The sequence below is a fragment of the Phoxinus phoxinus genome (assembly GCF_949152265.1).
Source record: "Phoxinus phoxinus genome assembly, chromosome: 7".
Classification (NCBI taxonomy): Eukaryota; Metazoa; Chordata; class Actinopteri; order Cypriniformes; family Leuciscidae; genus Phoxinus; species Phoxinus phoxinus.
Genome location: NC_136882.1, coordinates 38,175,567 through 38,196,456, shown reverse-complemented (window position 1 = coordinate 38,196,456; position 20,890 = coordinate 38,175,567). Strand labels below are relative to the sequence as shown.

General features: G+C 40.2%; 1 protein-coding gene across 1 annotated transcript in view; it reads left to right on the top strand.

Moving 5' to 3' along the window:
* Positions 1-20,890, top strand: part of trpm2 (transient receptor potential cation channel, subfamily M, member 2) — a gene marked incomplete at its 5' end in the record, with an annotated part of 58,147 nt that overhangs the window by 14,224 nt on the left and 23,033 nt on the right. Inside the window, 10 exons of the mRNA XM_079618345.1 lie at positions 275-377; positions 3,793-3,914; positions 5,456-5,755; positions 6,306-6,446; positions 7,973-8,108; positions 8,749-8,894; positions 10,067-10,179; positions 11,695-11,802; positions 14,695-14,920; positions 16,799-16,917. Coding sequence (XP_079474471.1) covers positions 275-377; positions 3,793-3,914; positions 5,456-5,755; positions 6,306-6,446; positions 7,973-8,108; positions 8,749-8,894; positions 10,067-10,179; positions 11,695-11,802; positions 14,695-14,920; positions 16,799-16,917 — 1,514 coding nt within the window. The remainder of the gene's footprint in view (positions 1-274; positions 378-3,792; positions 3,915-5,455; positions 5,756-6,305; positions 6,447-7,972; positions 8,109-8,748; positions 8,895-10,066; positions 10,180-11,694; positions 11,803-14,694; positions 14,921-16,798; positions 16,918-20,890) is intronic.

Sequence of the window (20,890 nt, the reverse complement as noted above, 5' to 3'; positions counted from 1 at the left end):
CACACACTCATCACGACCCGTTCAACAGATGCATAATTTTATGGTAAGTTAGAATAACCTGAACTGCAACCGGTGACAAACAATAACAATACAGTGATGTAATCAACTATCTACTATATGTCAAATGTGTCAATCAAGATGCGACTTTGCTTAGCCTAATATTAAAGCTAGAAAGCCTCAGCCGGGGTGAGGGCCCTGTGTATACAGTATATGTATATAGTGCATGAAATATAAGTGATCTAGAAGATGCATTTATTTTTTGAATTGCTTTTAGATTCAGGACATTATCCGGAAGCCTCATCTGCTGACTGTGTTTCGTATTGACGAGGATAAAAACTATGATGTTGACGTTGCTATTCTACAGGCTCTGCTGAAAGGTATGATCACTTTTTGGGCAGAAAATGCCCACATCCCTCCATTTCTTAATCTGGAAACTGAAGACTTAAATGCACATTTCCGGGCAGAGGGTAATTGGATTATGCTGGCGATGGTTGGATAACTAATGTATACACTGTTGTGAGCGGATCTTTAGCTGTAATATTGACAGTGATCGAGAGCCCGTCAACATTATCCTTTATGTTTCTTAAAATTACTTGAGTTTTGTTTAATGCTTTGGCCTGATGGTTTCTAGAAATAATGAATCACGTTCCTGGAAAAAAAACCACAAGGGGTTTATATTGTTCAGCTAAGACTGACTTTATCACATTTATCCTCCCTTGAGAGTCTGGAAACCTCCCTGATTGCGGAAGCTATTTGGCTGCGTTTACACTTGGCATTAACATGCGATCACCATGATCCGATCAAGCAGATCGGATCATTAGCCAATCAGGACACGGTGTGTTTACATTTGTTCATATTAAGTAGCCTCTGTATCTGGATAACCGATCGGATTTCTGTTTCCGGCATAATATTTAAATTAGGTCTGTAGCACGACACCAATAAGAGTAAAGATGATACAAATTAAGCAATGTCCCAATAGAGCATCACAGTCCCGCCCACAGCCGGTGCCGGAAGTAAGAATTCAATACAATTTCTCCATAGACATTTGGGGTATAAGCCATAAAGACTTAACCATACATGGTAGACTTAAAACCAGCAACGGCTGTACTAAGCGATTGTATATGCTCATATAAACGCCAAAAGTTATGGGGCACTAACCTTGTTTTGAGATAAATGCCTTTTATTCGCGATGTCTTGGATAAGTACTTCATTACCCACAATCCTGAACAATCCCACAATCCCACAGTGATGCATCTGATTGGTGGAAGTCGTGTAAACCCCGCGAAGGTACGTGAAAAAACAGAGCGTTGCCATGGAAGCAGGATTCTAACCGTAGTAGAGACGGAACAGTCCGTTTAAAGGGTTTTCTTTAGCGGAAGCCATATAAATCATTTTTAAATCAATAAATTCCTTTTTAAATTAATATTTTGTGTCAAATTATTGCGGAGGGGTCTTGAAATCGGCCTGAAGGGAGTTGAATTCGCTATAACAACCAACTCGCTATACATTATCCCGCTTATTACATGGCTACCTACCAAATAAATCAATAATTTGACACAAAATATTAATTACATTATCCCTTACTTATCGTTCACTGTAGATAGGCTACTGTAGCCTTCATATGGTATGAGTCATATCAAGCATTTTATGATGCCACTGTCAAAACAATATTTAGCCTAGGCATACCTCTTCATGCATTTACTGAACATTTGTGTAATAATTCATGGCAAGTTAATACACTGAATATGATGGTTCAAGAGCAGACCATGCACCGGTCCAAGCATCAGACCGGTGGCGCTGTGCACTTTCTGGTTTGCTGACCATCACTTTTTAATTTTCACTTGTTGTGGATATTAAGAAAATACATTAAATGTTATTACAATTAAGGATGAACTATAACTTCATGAAAATGAGCATGGACCTCAACCTGTCCTGTCAGCAGAGTGTCCTGTGTCATAAAGGGCTTTGAAATAAACACACAAACTACACACTGACTGAACACACAAGTGTTGACGACTGAGCGGTGATTTGCAGTCAGGTGCAAAGCACTGCACCATGTTGCTAACGTTATCGTTAACCGCTTTCACACACGCACACAATATAAAATACACAATGATAAATATAAAATGCAATACACAATACCTATATAAAACACTATTATTTTTATTTACACGATTACTACTGAAAGAACTGGCTTTCAGTCGACTTCAGTGAGGCGCGGTGGTTTATGGGATGAGTAGTTCCTTCGCTCGGAAATAAAAATATGTACACAGTCTTGTACCTTTGCCTTTTTTTGGATTTTCTCTTCGTTTTTTCACTCAAAATGATATGTTGTATGCTTATGAGTTCAGCCATAGCTGGTTATCCTCAGACATGCTCTAAAACTCTTTAGATACGGATTTTTCCAAAAGTCAATGGGAGAAATGAATGGGAAATTTACTTCCGGCACCAAAGCCCTCTCGGGCTGTGGGCGTGACTGTGATGCTCTATTGCTTTCACTCACTCACTTTACACACACAGCTGTGATTGTACAGGCGATCGCCTCTTCAGATAATGTTGCACAATTAAAATGAAAAATGACACACACAGTATCATGTAACTCTAAATAAACTGTTTTAAATATTGACGTTTATTGTAAGGTTCAAATAAATTTAATTTATTGTCTAAACTGCGTCTGGCCATTATATTCTGACAGCACGTGGGGAGACTGGGGGGGGGGGATTTATATGACGTCCACCTGTGAATGTAGACACACACACACACAATGTCTGGATTGCGTTTACATTACACTGAGATCCGATCACAATGCGTCCTCGACTCCCTCCGGACCAGGACACGCTGATTGATCACATTCCCATCAGAAGCGCGTTTACACTCGTCTTTTCAGTGTGTGTGTGGACAACATCCAGATACAGGGCGCATGTTAATTCCAAGTGTAAACGCAGCCTTAGTGTTTATGTTATAGCACAAAGACTGGAGGTAAACGGCTCCAGCTAGCATACTGCTCCCAATAAGTGGCAAAATAACGCCAACATTCTTTCATTCGCCACAGCCATCTTCTAACCGTATACATACTGGGAACTATATTCTCAGAAGGCGAAGCACTGCTACTTCTGCGGAGTGATTTTCTTGCTGCACCTGAGAAGCCTCCGCTCACTCCGCCCAAGTAGCAGTGCTTCGCCCTTCTGAGAATATAGTTCCCAGTATGTATACGGTTCTATGGCTGAGTCTCATGTGACCTTGTTATTTGTACAGGCTGTGACTATACAAATCACAACATGTAAATAGGAAAATGTGGCGTTATTTTGTCACTTATTGGGAGCAGTATGCTAGCTGGAGCCATTTACCTCCAGTCTTTGTGCTAAGCTAGGCTAGCGGTGGGTGCGTCAGACAGAGTTACGGCACACACAGAGATGAGAAGGGTATGTATGGACTTATCTAACTCTGGGGGGCATACGGGGAAAAACCTAAAGTCCCAAAATGTCGGCGTGTTACTTAAAGTTAAGTTAAAACATTTTTTTATATTTTTTGTTTTGTTTTAGTTAACAATAACAGCACTGCACATTAGGGAACATTTCTTTTTAATCAAGGCAACATTTCGCAGTATTATTTTATTTTCAGTTACCGAAACATTTTTAGTTTTAGTTGGCAATAAACTACAAAACTAAAGATTCGGGACGTGACTTAGAATTTACGGGGTCAGGGACTCGTTCAGGAGGAGAAATACCAAAGACAAACTGGTGAGAATTTCCAAACCGCTACTGGATAAAGTCAGGTGTTGTTGCTCCTCAGCCTCCAGAAGTGATGAACATGCTGGCCGCCAGTCCTGGGAGAGACAGCTGGAGCTCGCGGTGGCCTGGAACCGGGTCGACATCGCAGAGAGTGAGATCTTCACCGAGGAGAACCAGTGGACGGTGGGTAAAAATAATGCACAAAGCTACGAGAATTACAGAGACATTACAAAAAATAAAACTATAGTTGATCAACTGGAAATTTTTGCACATGCCACATTGAAATAATGTTCATTCAAATGTTCTAAAATGCATCAAGCATGTTCACTGCTCAGGTTGTGCCCCTATTATGCTATTTTAAAGGTTCCTCATTTAGTTTTGGAGTCTAATATAGGTTTACATGCATCCAAGGTCAAAAACACTTACATTTTCTCATAATATACATTGTAGCGTCCCTTCTTTTCTCACAGTGTCTGAAATGGTTTGAAAGGGTCCGGTTTCTCTAAAGTTTACCACTCCTTTATATGAGTATACTCTGCTCTGATTGGTCAGATGACCCAGTCTGGTGTGATTGGTCTACTCTGCTCTGATTGGTCAGATGACCCAGTCTGTTGTGATTGGTCTACTCTGCTCTGATTGGTCAGATGACCCAGTCTGGTGTGATTGGTCTACTCTGCTCTGATTGGTCAGATGACCCAGTCTGCTGTGATTGGTCTACTCTGCTCTGATTGATCAGATGACCCAGTCTGTTGTGATTGGTCTACTCTGCTTTGATTGGTCAGATGACCCAGTCTGGTGTGATTGGTCTACTCTGCTCTGATTGGTCAGATGACCCAGTCTGTTGTGATTGGTCTACTCTGCTCTGATTGGTCAGATTACCCATTCTGTTGTGATTGGTCTACTCTGCTCTGATTGGTCAGATAACCCAGTCTGTTGTGATTGGTCTACTCTGCTCTGATTGGTCAGACGGCCCAGTCTGTTGTTATTCGTCTACTCTACTCTGATTGGTCAGATGACCCAGTCTGTTGTTATTCGTCTACTCTGCTCTGATTGGTCAGATGACCCATTCTGTTGTGATTGGTCTACTCTGCTCTGATTGGTCAGATAACCCAGACTGTTGTGATTGGTCTACTCTACTCTGATTGGTCAGATAACCCAGTCTGTTGTTATTCGTCTACTCTACTCTGATTGGTCAGATGACCCAGTCTGTTGTTATTTGTCTACTCTGCTCTGATTGGTCAGAGGACCCAGTCTGTTGTTATTCGTCTACTCTGCTCTGATTGGTCAGAGTAATGATGACGTCGGTTTTACCGTATCAATTCCAGAGTGAGTCCTCATCCTTTTGAAATGCATGCAATGAAAACAGCATCTTCTCGATATGTCAAAGTCAAAGTAGACGTTGTTTGCGGGCAGCCAATGAAGACCATAGGCTGGCATTATGCAAATTTGTTACAAACATAAGTAGGTTCAGCAGGAAGTTGAGACATTCAATTCGTGAGACATTTACATTCAAAGAGCTATATTACACACTACATATCCAAAAAAGCATAATAGGGGCACTTTAACGTCTTTTCACTTGTTTGGTCAGGGCTTCACAAACTTTTGCATGCAACTCATTATTTAAAGAAAAACTATGTTCATATAGTGCCCGTGGGAGTCTCACTCTCATTGAATGTTTATTATGTTGGGTTTGTCATGATTTGTTGATATCTTTCCCGTCTCAGTCCTGTGATCTGCATCCGGCCATGTTTTCTGCGCTGGTCGGCGACAAACCTGAGTTTGTGCGGCTGTTGCTGGGGAATGGAGTGTGTGTGCGTGAGTTTCTGAAAGAAGAGGAGATGCTCTGTGAGCTCTACACAGAACAACCCGCCTGCTTCTTCCGGCGCAAGCTTGAAAAACGGGCCGAGGGTGGCAAAATTACCTTGACTCACGTGTCTGAAGAAGTGCGCCACCTGCTGGGGAGTTTTACTCAACCGTTATACGTCTCTTCACGCGACAAGAAAACCAAAGATGTCCGTTTAACGGCAAGTTGAAGACAGAAAACACCTCAGCAACAAAGACGGGGGAAAAGTACAATACAGTGTTATTTTAGCATTTCTTACATACTATTATAGTATGTATCAACATTTTAATTTTATTTTTTTTATGTAATTTTGACATTTTATCAGCTTTTTTATATTTACAGTAGTACACATTTGAAGTAACTTTTTTGATCCACTTCAAATGTTGTCTTCTGTATATTTAGCTTTAATTTATATTTATTCAGTTTTAGTTTGTGTAATATTAGTACTTCAACTTATTTTTTAATTGATAATGATAAGAAGAAACTGGGTTGTTAATTGGCATGGAAATATTGTCACAATGCAAACAATCTCAAATATCCTAAAGTAGGCTTCTTTTCTTTATACAAAATATCATTTAATAATACTTATTTCCGAGGTGAAAAATTACCTGGGCATGTTTTTGATATGCTTTGTGAGAATCATCAGTAACTTAAAATCAGCTTTAAAACCTAGTTTGACTGTAATGAAAAGAGTCTGGCTGTTTTATTGATTGCACCGCTGCTTTTCTCAGGTGCCGTCCAAAGGCTCGATGGATCTGCCGTGTTCTGGTGAACACCCGACCACGCTCACGGTTTGGGACCCGGGTCGGGATCTCTTCCTCTGGGCTGTTGTACAGAATAACAGAGAACTGGCAGAGATCGGCTGGGAGCAGGTACAGCACTGAGACAAGCTCTTGGCTTGAGCTTTATATTCACCTGTTTTCTGCTTTATTTTGGTGATAGAAGCTGATATTTTGCTGAAGCTGTGAAATACATATAATCTTAAATGTATAAATCTTAAATCTCTAAATAAAATTTGATCCTGGACCACAAAACCAGTCACATGGGTAATTAAAAATTTGTTTTATTTATACATTACCTGATCACTTTCCATTTATGGTTTGTTAGGATAGGACAATATTTGGTCGAGATGCAACTATGCAACTATTAGAAAATCTGGAATCTGAGGGTGCAAAAAAATTAAAACATTGAGAAAATCTCCTTTAAAGTTGTGCATTTATGTTCACGATTGGGCTGCATTCACTCACAAAAATACATGTTTTATATATTTACTGTAGGAAATTTAAAAAATATCTTAATGGAACATGATCTTTACTTAATATCCTAATGATTTTTGGTATAAAAGAAAAATGGATAATTTTGACCCATACAATGTATAGTTGGCTATTGCCACAGATATACCCGTGCGGCTCCAGACTGGGTTTGTGATCCAGGCTCACAAATTAGTACTCTACTTTTTGGAAAACTTATTATTATGAATTAAAATGGACTACTATTATAGTATTTATTGAATTTAAAATAGCTTTTATTTTCATATTTTGTTTTCATTTCAGTTTTCGTAATTTTTTTATGTGCTTTTCATGTTTATTCATTTTATGCTTATATTTTTTTATATTTTTATTCTTTGATTTATTTTAATTTTAGTTTTAGTCATTTTAATTCTTCTTATACTTATTTCAGTTTGTTTTTAATCAAGGACATTTCTAAGTATTTCATCTAATAATTGTAGTTTATTCTAGTAATTATTATTATTTATTTATTTTTTAACTTGGTTCTAATGGATCAACATTGTTGCCTCTCTCATATGAAGTATGTTCCATTAATTTTAGTGAATCAGTTCATTCAGTTAATTAAACTGGATAAAAATAGTATTGTTTATACAGATTATATTTTAGGTTTTTAAGTGTCCAATAACCAAAACACACAACCAATTTTTAATTGTTTGTGTTTTTTGACACAATAATACATAATCTTTAGACTATGAAAGAAAAAGAAAACTAAATTATATAACATAATAATTATTACCATTGCATTGTTATTCCTCTTTGACCATTAGTTTATTGAATCATTTGTTTGGATAGTTCATGTAAATAAACTGGTTAAAAAAATAATAATAATTCACTGATTCTTTTGAATCCCTGCGTTGTACGTCTTGTATTTATAGTATTTTGTTAAAGGCTTCTGTTCATAATTTTTTAACTACATTATATCAATGAGAGTGTTTTCTAATTTTAATGGTTGTAGTTTGCATAAATGTATTCCTTCAGATGTTGTTTTGTAACGGGTAAATACTGATCTGATTGCAGGAATAAATCAGATAATCTTATTCTGTATTTAAATAGCATGAGAGTAGTTGAAGATTCACAAATGTGTGAATGTGTGTGTGTTGCTTTTGCAGTGCAGAGACTGTATCGCAGCCGCTCTGGCCGCCAGTAAGATCTTGAGGAAACTGGCGCAGAAGAGCGGCGAGGATGATAGCGAAGAGGCAAATGAAATGAGAGAACTGGCCAACCACTACGAGAAACAAGCCATGGGTATGATTCAGATTCACTCTTTATTTTCCTTAAAGAGACGTATGACGACTCAAACTAGCGTACGACCTCAACGTCATCGTTCTCAGACACTCCCTCTGTTCGCTGATTGGACCGGTTAAAAATTGACTGGTAAAAACCCAAGAATACACCACAATCCCAGACGTAGTTCTGAAGAAAAATGAAAATTGAGCGGAAGCACGTAGGAGGGCGGAGCCTGGCTAATATTTTTGTATGGTTTGCGAAAATATGAACTGCTGCATCTGTGTGGATGAGAGAAGCAATGTGTATGCGCGTTGTGCACACGCTACATTATGGCCAAGCACGCGCTGTGGTGGAATTGTTTTCTGAAACTGCAAAATAGCACCAGGGAATGTTTGCGTCGAAACATGCCTCCTCTTTTCGCTGAACTCTTTGGTCGTGTGTCGGCCATATCAAACTTAAAGAGAATATAATTCTAACTTCCCTCTTCATGCTTCTCTCTCCTCCACACATGTGTCTCCTCCAAGTGACTAGTGTGTACTGTAGTGTAACAGCGCAGCGCTCCAGGGTTGTACGTCAGAACGTAGGCTCACTATTGGCCAGCATCACAAATCCTCTGATCTGAGCGGTGATGTTTAACCCTGTGTGTGTGTGTCCTCAGGTGTCTTCAGCGAGTGTCACAGTTGGGACGCCCAGCGAGCGCAGAGACTCCTGACCCGCATCTCTCCGTCGTGGGGCAGAAGCACATGTCTGTGGCTCGCTCTCGAGGCCGATGATAAAATATTCATCGCTCACTCAGGAGTGCAGGTGAACAAATATATTCAGCATATTCAGAAATATCTATGGCTTATCTGTCTCAGCTTATTATACTCGGAAAGGAGAAAGTACTTCAACATTGACAACATTTCACCTTGAATATAAAACATTGATTTTAATGACTTTTAAAAAACAGTTATTTATTATGAATATTACATAAAGAAATTACGATGATAATTATTATTATATTGCATAGATTAATTTTTTTTTACAACAATAATAATATTTTTTTTTTTTTTTTTTTTTAGAAATAATTTAATATTATGCACATTATTGTTATTTAAAGCAACACACCGACTTTTGGGGACTTTATCTTATTCACCGTATGCCCCCCAGAGTTAGATAAGTCCATACACACCCTTCTCATCTCCGTGCGTGCCGTAACTCTGTCTGACGCACCCACCGCTAGCCTAGCTTAGCACAAAGACTGGAGGTAAATGGCTCCAGCTAGCATACTGCTCCCAATAAGTGACAAAATAACGCCAACATTTTCCTATTTACATGTTGTGATTTGTATAGTCTGATGTGTTTTGTATAGCCTTCTGAGATTATAGTTCCCCAGAGGACTTAACTCTGGGGGATACGGTGAATAACCTAAAGTAACCTAAAATTAAGCAGTTATACATTGTATTTAAAAAAAATTGTGCTGTGGTCCTAATGGTTTGAAATTATTGTTATTATTCTTATTAAATCTTACATAAAAATAGTATATAAAATAATACAATATCACATAAATTATAATATAATATATTGCACAGATAACAAAAGAACAATTTGTACAACAACGATAATAACAACTTATTGTTATTAATATTATAAAAAATTGAGTTTTTTCCTATTTATGCAATTATATTTATATATATATATATTGTTTTGTGGTCTTAATGGTTGCAAATTATTATTATTAGTATTTTATAATTTTAGTATAATTAGTATATTATAGTATAATTATAATTTTATATACAGTTTTATATTTATATATCAATAAAAAGTTTTTTATGATTGCAAATATATATTTTTTGCAGTCATGTTTATTAGTTAAGCTTAAAATGAATGGGTAAGGTAAGTAATTCATGTGCACTAAGAGTTACTTTTCCTTCAAACCAAGTTTATCTCTATGGCTGATCACTGATAGCTCGGGTCTCATCGAGTGTCTCTGTCAGGCCCTGCTCACTCAGATCTGGTGTGGAGAGCTGTCAGTGGAGAACACACACTGGAAGATTCTTCTGTGCATGATCTTCTTTCCTCTGATATACACCGGCTTCCTGATCTTCAGGTAAAAACTTTCACTCCCACTTTATAAGGGTTAGTTCACCCAAAAATGAAAACTACTCTCCCTCATGTTGTTCCAATCCCAAAAGACTTTCGTTCATCTCCGGAACACAAATTAAGATATTTTTTGATTAAAGGGCTGGTTGAATATGATTTCACTTTTCTAACTTTGTGTAATGTTGCTGTTGGATCATAAACAACATCTGCAAAGTTACAACACTCAAAATTCAAAGCAAAGGGTATTTTCTTTTACAGAAAATGCTTTTTAAGGACTAACCTTAAGTTTATCAAGCGATGAGAATACTTTTTATGTGCAAAAAACAAACAAAAATAACGACTTTATTCAACTATTGGTTTTCTTCTGTGTGGGCCTCTGAGTGAGTTCACGTAGTGTAACAGCGCAGCGCTTCTGGGTTGTACGTCAGAAGAACGTATATAGTGATAGTGAGGCTAAAAGTATTCTTGTTGCTTTATAAACTTATGGTTGAGCCACTGTAGTCACTTGGACTATTTTAACGATGTCTTGACTAACTTTCAACAACATGAGGGAGAGTAATTACTGACAGAGTTTACATTTTTGGGTGAACTAAGTGGTGTGTTGTATTGTTTATGACATAAAAAAAAAAAAATTCCTTTAATCCTGCCTTGTTTGGCTTATGCTACTCTGAGCAATGCCTGAGCTTTGTATTTTAAGCACTTCTTGCGTTATTTTTGCCTCTTCACGATGACTCGCTTGCTGTAGTCCTCAGTTGTAAGTCGCTTTGGATAAAAGCGTCTGCTAAATGACTAAATGTAAATGTTTACATGTTGTATTATAAAACACTTTTGCTGCTATTGAGAGTTGTGAGACAGGTAAGGTTAGGGACAGGTGTGTATGGTATGGGTTTAAGGGTGGGTTAAGGGAAGGGTATTACATAAATTAATTACAGCTGTAATTACATGCAGGTATTTTTTAAATATAAGTAATATGTAAAAACATCTATGTACATGGTAAAGTGGTAAATGGACTGCATTTATATAGCGCTTTTAACAGACCCATGGCCAAAGTGCTTTACATATTGCCCCACATTCACCATTCACGGTGGTGTCAGCCATGCAAGGCGCCATCCGGCTCATCAGGAGCAGCTGGGGTTAGGTGTCTTGCTCATGGACACCTCGACACTTGGCCAGGTTGAACAGGGGATAGAACCACCAACCTTTCGGTTTGTAGACAACCTACATGAACCACTGCCGCCCCAAAAACATCTATGTACATCTAAGTCCATTGTATCAAATTATTAATTTCAATGTTATTACGTAGTAGGTAAAGCCACTTAGGGACCAAACTTTCTAATTAACGTTGAAAACTAACCTTTTGTGTTGTCAGGTCTGAAATCATGTCTATGAGTCATTACATGCTTACACCATCAGATGGCAGCATTGCAGTCTCAATAATTACACTGCAAATAGCACTTTTACCTATTTTTAATGACTCTTAATGAGATGTTTTAACCCTTATTGTTGAAATGAACTCTTGCAGACGTGATGAAGACATCCAGAGGTGGGCCGAGAGGACGGAGCAGCAGAAGCTGGCGGGGGATCCAGTCTTTGCTGGAAACTCAGATGCCAAGATCAAACGCCTTTTACGGTTAGTTGAGTTACAAACATCTTCAGGCCACATTCACACCGCAAAGATGTAGGAGTGACGAGTAAATGTGCTAAATTACTGCATCAAACTAATGTTAGCATTATACAATTTATTTATGTTCAATATGCATTACCATTTTGAAAAATATCTTATCTTTTTTTAACACAGTAATGCATAATCTTTAAACTATTAAAGGACAATTATTTATCATGAATATTAAATAAATATATTATTATTATTATTACAGTGGGTGGAACAAGTATTTGATACACTGCCGATTTTGCAGGTTTTCCCACTTACAAAGCATGTAGAACTCTGTCATTTTTATCATAGGTACACTTCAACTGTGAGTGACGGAAATCCAGAAAATCACATTGTATGATTTTTAAGTAATTAATTTGCATTTTATTGCATGACATAAGTATTTGATACATCAGAAAAGCAGAACTTAATATTTGGTACAGAAACCTTTGTTTGCAATTACAGGGATCATACGTTTCCTGTAGTTCTTGACCAGGTTTGCACACACTGGGGATTTTGGCCCACTCCTCCATACAAACCTTCCCCAGAATGATGTTTCCACCTCCATGCTTCACGGTTGGGATGGTGTTCTTGGGGTTGTACTCATCCTTCTTCTTCCTCCAAACACGGCGAGTGGAGTTTAGACCAAAAAGCTCTATTTTTGTCTCATCAGACCACATGACCTTCTCCCATTCCTCCTCTGGATCATCCAGATGGTCATTGGCGAACTTCAGACGGGCTGGACATGCGCTGGCTTGAGCAGGGGACCTTGCGTGCGCTGCAGGAGTTTAATCCATGACGGTGTAGTGTGTTACTAATGGTTTTCTTTGAGACCGTGGTCCCAGCTCTCTTCAGGTCATTGACCAGGTCCTGCCGTGTAGTTCTGGGCTGATCCCTCACCTTCCTCATGATCATTGATGCCCCACGAGCTGAGATCTTGCATGGTGCCCCAGACCGAGGGAGATTGACCGTCATCTTGAACTTCTTCCATTTTCTAATAATTGCACCAACAGTTGTTGCCTTCTCACCAAGCTGCTTACCTATTGTCCTGTAGCCCATCCCAGCCTTGTGCAGGTCTACAATTTTAGCCCTGATGTCCTTACACAGCTCTCTGGTCTTGGCCATTGTGGAGAGGTTGGAGTCTGTTTGATTGAGTGTGTGGACAGGTGTCTTTTATACAGGTGACGAGTTCAAACAGGTGCAGTTAAAGGAGAACTCCGGTCAATTTTAACATTGAGCTCATTTTTTTGTAAATTTGGAGTGCTGTCAATACAGAGAACAACTACAAAAATCGGTGTTGCCTGCACCGTGTTATCCTCTTTTTTAAATTTGCACTCTGTTGACTTCAATGGGGCAAGTTTTAAACCTGCTTTTAGCCTCTTAACATCCTTAATGTGTCATACAAGTGCCCAGCCATGTTAGATGATTCCTTCAGAGTGAACACGAGTGAATCTGACTGCAGTAGATGTGAAAGATATGAATAAAAATTATGTTATTTCAGCCAGCGCACATACCTGTATTTACTTCCTGTTTTTGGTCGAAGTCCAAAGTAGTCGATTGTCGAGTTCACGCGCATAGGTTTAGTTACCTATGATCACGCGCGTGAACTCGACAATCGACTACTTTGGACTTCGACCGAAAACAGGAAGTAAATACAGGACTGTGCGCTGGCTGAAATAACATCATTTTTATTCATATCTTTCACATCTACTGCAGTCAGATTCACTCGTGTTCACTCTAAAAGAATCACTCAACATGGCTGGGCACTTGTAATGACACATCAAGGATGATAAGAGGATAAAAGCAGGTTTAAAACTTGCCCCATTGAAGTCAACAGAGTGCAAATTTTAAAAAGAGGATAACACAGTGTAGGCAACACCGATTTTTGTCGTTGTTCTCTGTATTGACAGCACTCCAAATTTACAAAAAAATGAGCTCAATGTTAAAATTGACCGGAGTTCTCCTTTAATACAGGTAATGAGTGGAGAACAGGATTTGGATTTTTGTTTAAGATTCCTTCTCTCACAGTTGAAGTGTACCTATGATAAAAATGACAGACCTCTACATGCTTTGTAAGTGGGAAAACCTGCAAAATCGGCAGTGTATCAAATACTTGTTCTCCCCACTGTAGATCTATGTAATGTTTTCACTGAGTTATTATTGTTATTATTACATAACCAATATGCGGAACCTGTTTTTAAGGATTTTATAAAAATTTTGACACTATAATAAATAAAATTGTGACTATTAAAGAACAATTATTCATTATGAATGTTACATAAATGTATTATTATATAATATAATACTATTATAATTATAAATACTTGAATCTAAATTATTGCATCAAACTAATGTTAGCATCATACAACTTATTTTTTATGTTTAAGTGTTCAATATCTTAAGTTGGTCTTAGTTGTGTTTTTTGACACAATACATTATCTTTAGACTATTAAAGAACAATTATTCAATATATATATATATATATGCACAATATATATATATACTGTATATATAAATATACTGTGTGTGTATATATGTTCTTGACCAAATTACTTTAGTAACTTTAATAAGGATTCATCTTTATTTAATTTATACAGTGAAGACTACGGTACATTCAGTGTTTTTTTTGTTTGTTTTGTTTTTTACATTTGATTACTTTATTCAATTTCTAATCCTGAAAATCACTGTTTATTTCATTTGTATCTTTGCTCTATTGCAATTATATGCTATTCCTTATTTGTTCATATTGTCTTTCTTTTTATTTGACAGTAGTCCTTTTTTCCCTGAACTGTTGCCCGATGTCAGCGTCTATGTTAGAAACATACTACACATTCTGTGTCTAAATAATGAAGTAATATGATTGTGTGTCAGTGTTCCCTTACAGGAGTCTGAGCTGAAGCCTCTGAACTGTTCGTCACGTCTGATAAATCTCTACACGTCTCCTCAAGTGAAGTTTTACTGGAACATCGTCTCGTATTTTGGCTTTCTGTGGCTCTTTGCTGTGGTGCTCATGATCGATTTTCAGACATTTCCGTCGTGGAGAGAACTTCTGCTGTATGTTTGGCTCATCTCGCTGGTGTGTGAGGAGGTTAGACAGGTGAGACGCACACACACTTCAGACATACACTACCTGTCAAGATTAGGATTTTCAATGTTTTTTGACAGAAGACTCTTCTGCTCGCCAAGGCTGTATTCATTTGATCAAAATACAGTAAAAACAGTGATATTATAAAATATTATTACAAATAAAAATAACTGTTTTCTATGAAAGCTTGTTGTAACTCGCAATTCTGACTTTATATCTCACAATTGTGAGAAAAAAGTCTGAATTGTGAGATAAAAAGTCTCAATCAACTTTTGGAATTTGTATTCAGTGATGGAAACAAGCTTCCAGAGTGTAATTTATTCCTGTGATCAAAGCTGCATTTTCAGCATCATTGCTCCAGTCTTCAGAGTCACATGATCCTTCAGAAATCACTCTAATATGATGACATTCTAATATGATGACTCTGATTCATTCTGACTTCTGACCTGTAATGCTCCTGAATCATAATCATCCACTGTTCGCCCATTGGCCAGAGGAGAACTGGCCCCCGACTGAGCCTGGGTTCTCCCAAGGTTTTTTTCTCCATTCTGTCACCTGATGGAGTTTTGGTTCCTTGCCGCTGTTGCCTTACCTTCTGGCTTGCTTAGTTGGGGACATTTAATATTCAACAATATTATAGATCTGCCTTAAAGGGATAGTTCACTTTAAAATTAAAATTCTGTCATCATTTACTCACCCTCAAGTTGTTTCAAACCTGTATTAATTTATTTCTTCTGCTGAACACAAAGGAAGATATTTTGAAGAATGTCAGTAACCAAACAGTAGTCTGTACCCATTGACTTCCATAGTATTTTTTTTTCCTACTATGGAAGTCAATGGGTACAGACTACTGTTTGGTTACTGACATTCTTCAAAATATCTTTCTTTGTGTTCAGCAGAAGAAATAAATTAATACAGGTTTGAAACAACTTGAGGGCGAGTAAATGATGACAGAATTTTAATTTTAAAGTGAACTATCCCTTTAAGGTGGACGATGATGAAATATTTTTTTTTGTATTATTTTCATGTTATCACTGTGAAGCTGCTTTGATACAATCTGTATTGTAAAAAGCGCTATATAAATAAAGGTGACTTGACTTGACTTCACTTGATGCTCAAGAAACATTTCTGATTATTATCAATGTTGCGCTGCTTCAGATTTTTGTGATACAATACCACTCTAAAGCTTGAGGGTAAGATTAACATAATAATAATAAATTAATAATTTAGCTACAATGCATGATCAACAGTGACAGTAAAAACATTTACAATGTTAAAAAAAAATCGGTTACACTTTATTTTAAGGTGTCATTGTTACAATGTAATTATATATTTAAGTACTGAGTAATATTAAGCAACTACATGTACTCACTATAGGGTTAGGGTAGGATTACGATTTGGTTGACGTTTAGTTGCATGTGATTATGCATAATTTACTGTTATTTCTATGGTAAGTACATGTAACAAGGACACTGTAAAATAGTGTTACCAAGATTTCTATTGCAAATAAATGCTGTTCTTTTGAACTTTCAATTCATCGAAATGATTATTGATCATCAATAAGTATTGCTCAGCAAATCATCATATTAGAATGATTTCTGAAGGACCATGAGACACTGAAGACTGGAGTAATGATGCTAAACATTCAGCTTTGATCACAGAAATAAATAGTTTTACTATAAATTCACATAGAAAACGGTTATTTTAATTTGAAATAATATTTCACAATATTACTGTTTCCACTGTATTTTTGATCAATTAAATTCACCTTGGTGAGCAAAAGAGACTTCTTTAAAAAAAAACATTAAAGAATCGTAAGCCAATAAACTGTTATTATATCTGTCCGTCTATATGAATATGTCTATATTTAACCACTCTGATACTCCACAGCTCTATCATGACTTCGATGGGTCCGGCTTTCGCAGGAAAGCAAAGATGTATATCAGGGATCTGTGGAACATTCTGGATGTGCTGTCAATCATGCTGTTCATTGCTGGTCTGGCCTGCAGGTCAACACAACCACTATTTCACTAAATACCTTTCAGATATGATTAAGATTAATTCAGTACAGTTCATGTTTGCCTTAAGTTAAGATTACACAAAAAATATCATCATAAGTAGGGCTGTATGAAACATTAAACATTAAAAGTATCCACTGTCCGTGAGCCGTACCTCATCTGAAATTGCTTAAAAGGTCTATTTTTTACCATAATGTTGACTCAAAGTAGATTGTTACGATTAATCCACTGGAGGCAAGCTGGTTGAGAACCCAAATGCAACTTAACAAACGTAGTCAAACCAAGAAGTTGGACGCCGACCGCTCAGGGCCGCGTAACTAGTTAGCATGCCGGAATCTCGTTCGTTATTGGAATGAACCAGACAAATATCTCCACCAACTAAGAACGGCCATGCACCACCATCCACAGAATCGAGAAAGAGCTATCAATCTGTCAATGCTTTCCGTGTCCGGGCCGGGTGAGCTTTCCCGTGTTGAGTCAAATTAAGCCGCAGGCTCAACTCCTGGTGGTGCCCTTCTGTCAATTCCTTTAAGTTTCAGCTTTGCAACCATACTCCTGGATTCCAAAGACTCGTGGTTTCCCGCACGCTGCCTGGCGGGTCATGGGAATAACGCCGCAGGGTCGCGGATCGGCATAGTTTACGGTTGGAACTATGACGGTATCTGATCGTCTTCGAACCTCCGACTTTCGTTCTTGATTAATGAAAACATTCTTGGCAAATGCTTTCGCTCCCGTCCGTCTTGCGTCGAGCCTAACTACAAGCTTTTTAACTGCAACAACTTTAGTATACGCTATTGGATCTGTAATCGGCTGCTGGCACCAAACTTGCCCTCCCAATGGGTCCTCGCACATGGGTTTAGGATACGCTCATTCCAATTACAGGGCCTCGAAATAGACCTGTATTGTTATTTTTCGTCACTACCTCTGTGTCGGAAATGGGTAATTTGCGCTCCTACTGCCTTCCTTGGATGTGGTAGCAGTTTCTCAGGCTCCCTCTCCATAATCGAACCCTGATTCCCCGTTACCCGTGGTCACCATGGTAGGTGCCGAATGTACCATCGAAAGTTAATAGAGGAGACATTCGAATGAGTCGTCGCCACTGCGGAGGGCACGCGTTCGGCCCTCGGCAGGACCGACGCGAAGAAGCTCAGGCTCGGCAGGACCAACGCGAAGAAGCTCCGGCTCGGCAGGACCAACGCGAAGAAGCTCAGGCTCGGCAGGACCGACGCGAAGAAGCTCAGGCTCGGCAGGACCGACGCGAAGAAGCTCAGGCTCGGCAGGACCGACGCGAAGAAGCTCAGGCTCGGCAGGACCGACGCGAAGAAGCTCAGGCTCGGCAGGACCGACGCGAAGAAGCTCAGGCTCGACAGGACCGACGCGAAGAAGCTCAGGCTCGGCAGGAACGACGCGAAGAAGCTCAGGCTCGGCAGGACCGACGCGAAGAAGCTCAGGCTCGGCAGGACCGACGCGAAGAGGCTCAGACTCGGCAGGACCGACGCGAAGAAGCTCAGGCTCGGCAGGAACGACGCGAAGAAGCTCAGGATCGGCAGGAACGACGCGAAGAAGCTCAGGATCGGCAGGAACGACGCGAAGAAGCTCAGGCTCGGCAGGAACGACGCGAAGAAGCTCAGGCTCGGCAGGAACGACGCGAAGAAGCTCAGGCTCGGCAGGAACGACGCGAAGAAGCTCAGACTCGGCAGGAACGTCGCGAAGAAGCTCAGGCTCGGCAGGACCGGCGCGAAGAAGCTCAGGCTCGGCAGGACCGGCGCGAAGAAGCTCAGGCTCGGCAGGACCGGCGCGAAGAAGCTCAGGCTCGGCAGGACCGACGCGAAGAAGCTCAGGCTCGGCAGGACCGACGCGAAGAAGCTCAGGCTCGGCAGGACCGACGCGAAGAAGCTCAGGCTCGGCAGGACCGACGCGAAGAAGCTCAGGCTCGGCAGGACCGACGCGAAGAAGCTCAGGCTCGGCAGGACCGACGCGAAGAAGCTCAGGCTCGGCAGGACCGACGCGAAGAGGCTCAGGCTCGGCAGGACAGACGCGAAGAGGCTCAGGCTCGGCAGGACAGACGCGAAGAGGCTCAGACTCGGCAGGACCGACGCGAAGAAGCTCAGGCTCAGCAGGACCGACGCGAAGAAGCTCAGGCTCAGCAGGACCGACGCGAAGAAGCTCAGGATCGGCAGGACCAAACGCGAAGAAGCTCAGGCTCAGCAGGACCGACGCAAAGAAGCTCAGGCTCGGCAGGACAGACGCGAAGAGGCTCAGGCTCGGCAGGACAGACGTGAAGAGGCTCAGGCTCAGCAGGACCGACGCGAAGAAGCTCAGGCTCAGCAGGACCGAAGCGAAGAGGCTCAGGGTCGGCAGGACAGACGCGAAGAGGCTCAGACTCGGCAGGACCGACGCGAAGAAGCTCAGGCTCAGCAGGACCGACGCGAAGAAGCTCAGGCTCAGCAGGACCGACGCGAAGAAGCTCAGGATCGGCAGGACCGAAGCGAAGAGGCTCAGACTCGGCAGGACCGACGCGAAGAGGCTCAGACTCGGCAGGACCGATGTGAAGAGGCTCTGGTGTGAATGCACTGGCGAACGGTGTGAGCACTGGAGTTGCCAACATGAGGTTGGGCATGACGTGAATTGGCTCAGGCTTAGAGGGTACTGTGGTTTTGCGGGGCTCCTTGTCCGCAAAACCCACAGTAAACAAAGGACCGTTTAAAAGAAGTGCAAAGTCCATATACTGCACCAGAGTGCAGTGAGGGGTATTGGCAGGCATAAGATAATAAATGGATTCATCAAGTCCATGGCGAAACATGTCCTTTAAGACCTCATTATTGAAATCTACCCCATGGCAAAGCTCACAAAACTCCTCCACATACTTCTCAATAGGGCATTCACCTAGGCTGAGACGAATTGCTGGGTCCATATTTTGGTCTAGTATTCTGTTACGATTAATCCACTGGAGGCAAGCTGCTTGAGAACCCAAATGCAACTTTACTTAACAAACGTAGTCCAACACATCACAAAACAAAGGCATGGCAAGGCATGAAACAGAAACAAGGACAACGGCATGAAACATTCAATACTAGACAAAGACACAGGGCAAACACGAGGGCTTAAAGGTGAACTAGGTAACTTTTTTACCTTAACTGATCAACTTCGGAGTCACTGGAATGGTTATATTACTTATTTTGGGTTGAATGGTGGTGGTTTCGCACCCCCCCCTGGTGCCCGTGAGCGGAAAAACAGCGTTTGCAAATTTGGGCCGGCGGCCCGCCGGCCTCTTCGTCTGGAAGTATCGTGTGATCCCAAGTCTCGCGAGGTAAAGAATTGCTTTACTGCAAAAAGAAATCTGCTATAATGCTGTCATTATTGCGCTCCCTCACGCTGTTGGAACCCGAATGAAGACGACGTTGCAAAGAGTTTCCCATCTGCTTTGATGTCGTTGATCTACTAAGCCTCTAGTGTCTGAGAATAGCCAGCGAGTTTTTAACAGTTGTTGTCAAATATCTATTCCGAAGCTGCGGGGGGAGCTCTAGAGAGAAACCTCCGAGCAAAACGCGAGGATACAACAAAGAAATCCCGATCTTACTGAGTGCTGCTTTAAATACACATACTAATTACAAGACAAGGAACACATGTGAACAATAATCAGATGATTAACGAATGACAAGACACATGGCAGGATCACATGACAAACAGGGAATCACATGACAAGACAAAAGGTTTGTTCAACTTGAACCGGCGTTGCACAGACCGATCGGTTTATGACATCAAAGTACCGTGAGAGCGGTTAGAGGGCAGACAGCTCCTTATGCTTTTGAATCGCTCTCGCGGTACTTTGATGTCATAAACCGATCGGTCTGTGCAGCGCTGGTTCAAGTCGAACAAGCCTTAAGTAACAAAACCTAAACCGTGAAAGATTAAAAATGTTTAATAATATAAATATGTAAAATACAGTAAAAATCTAGTTAAA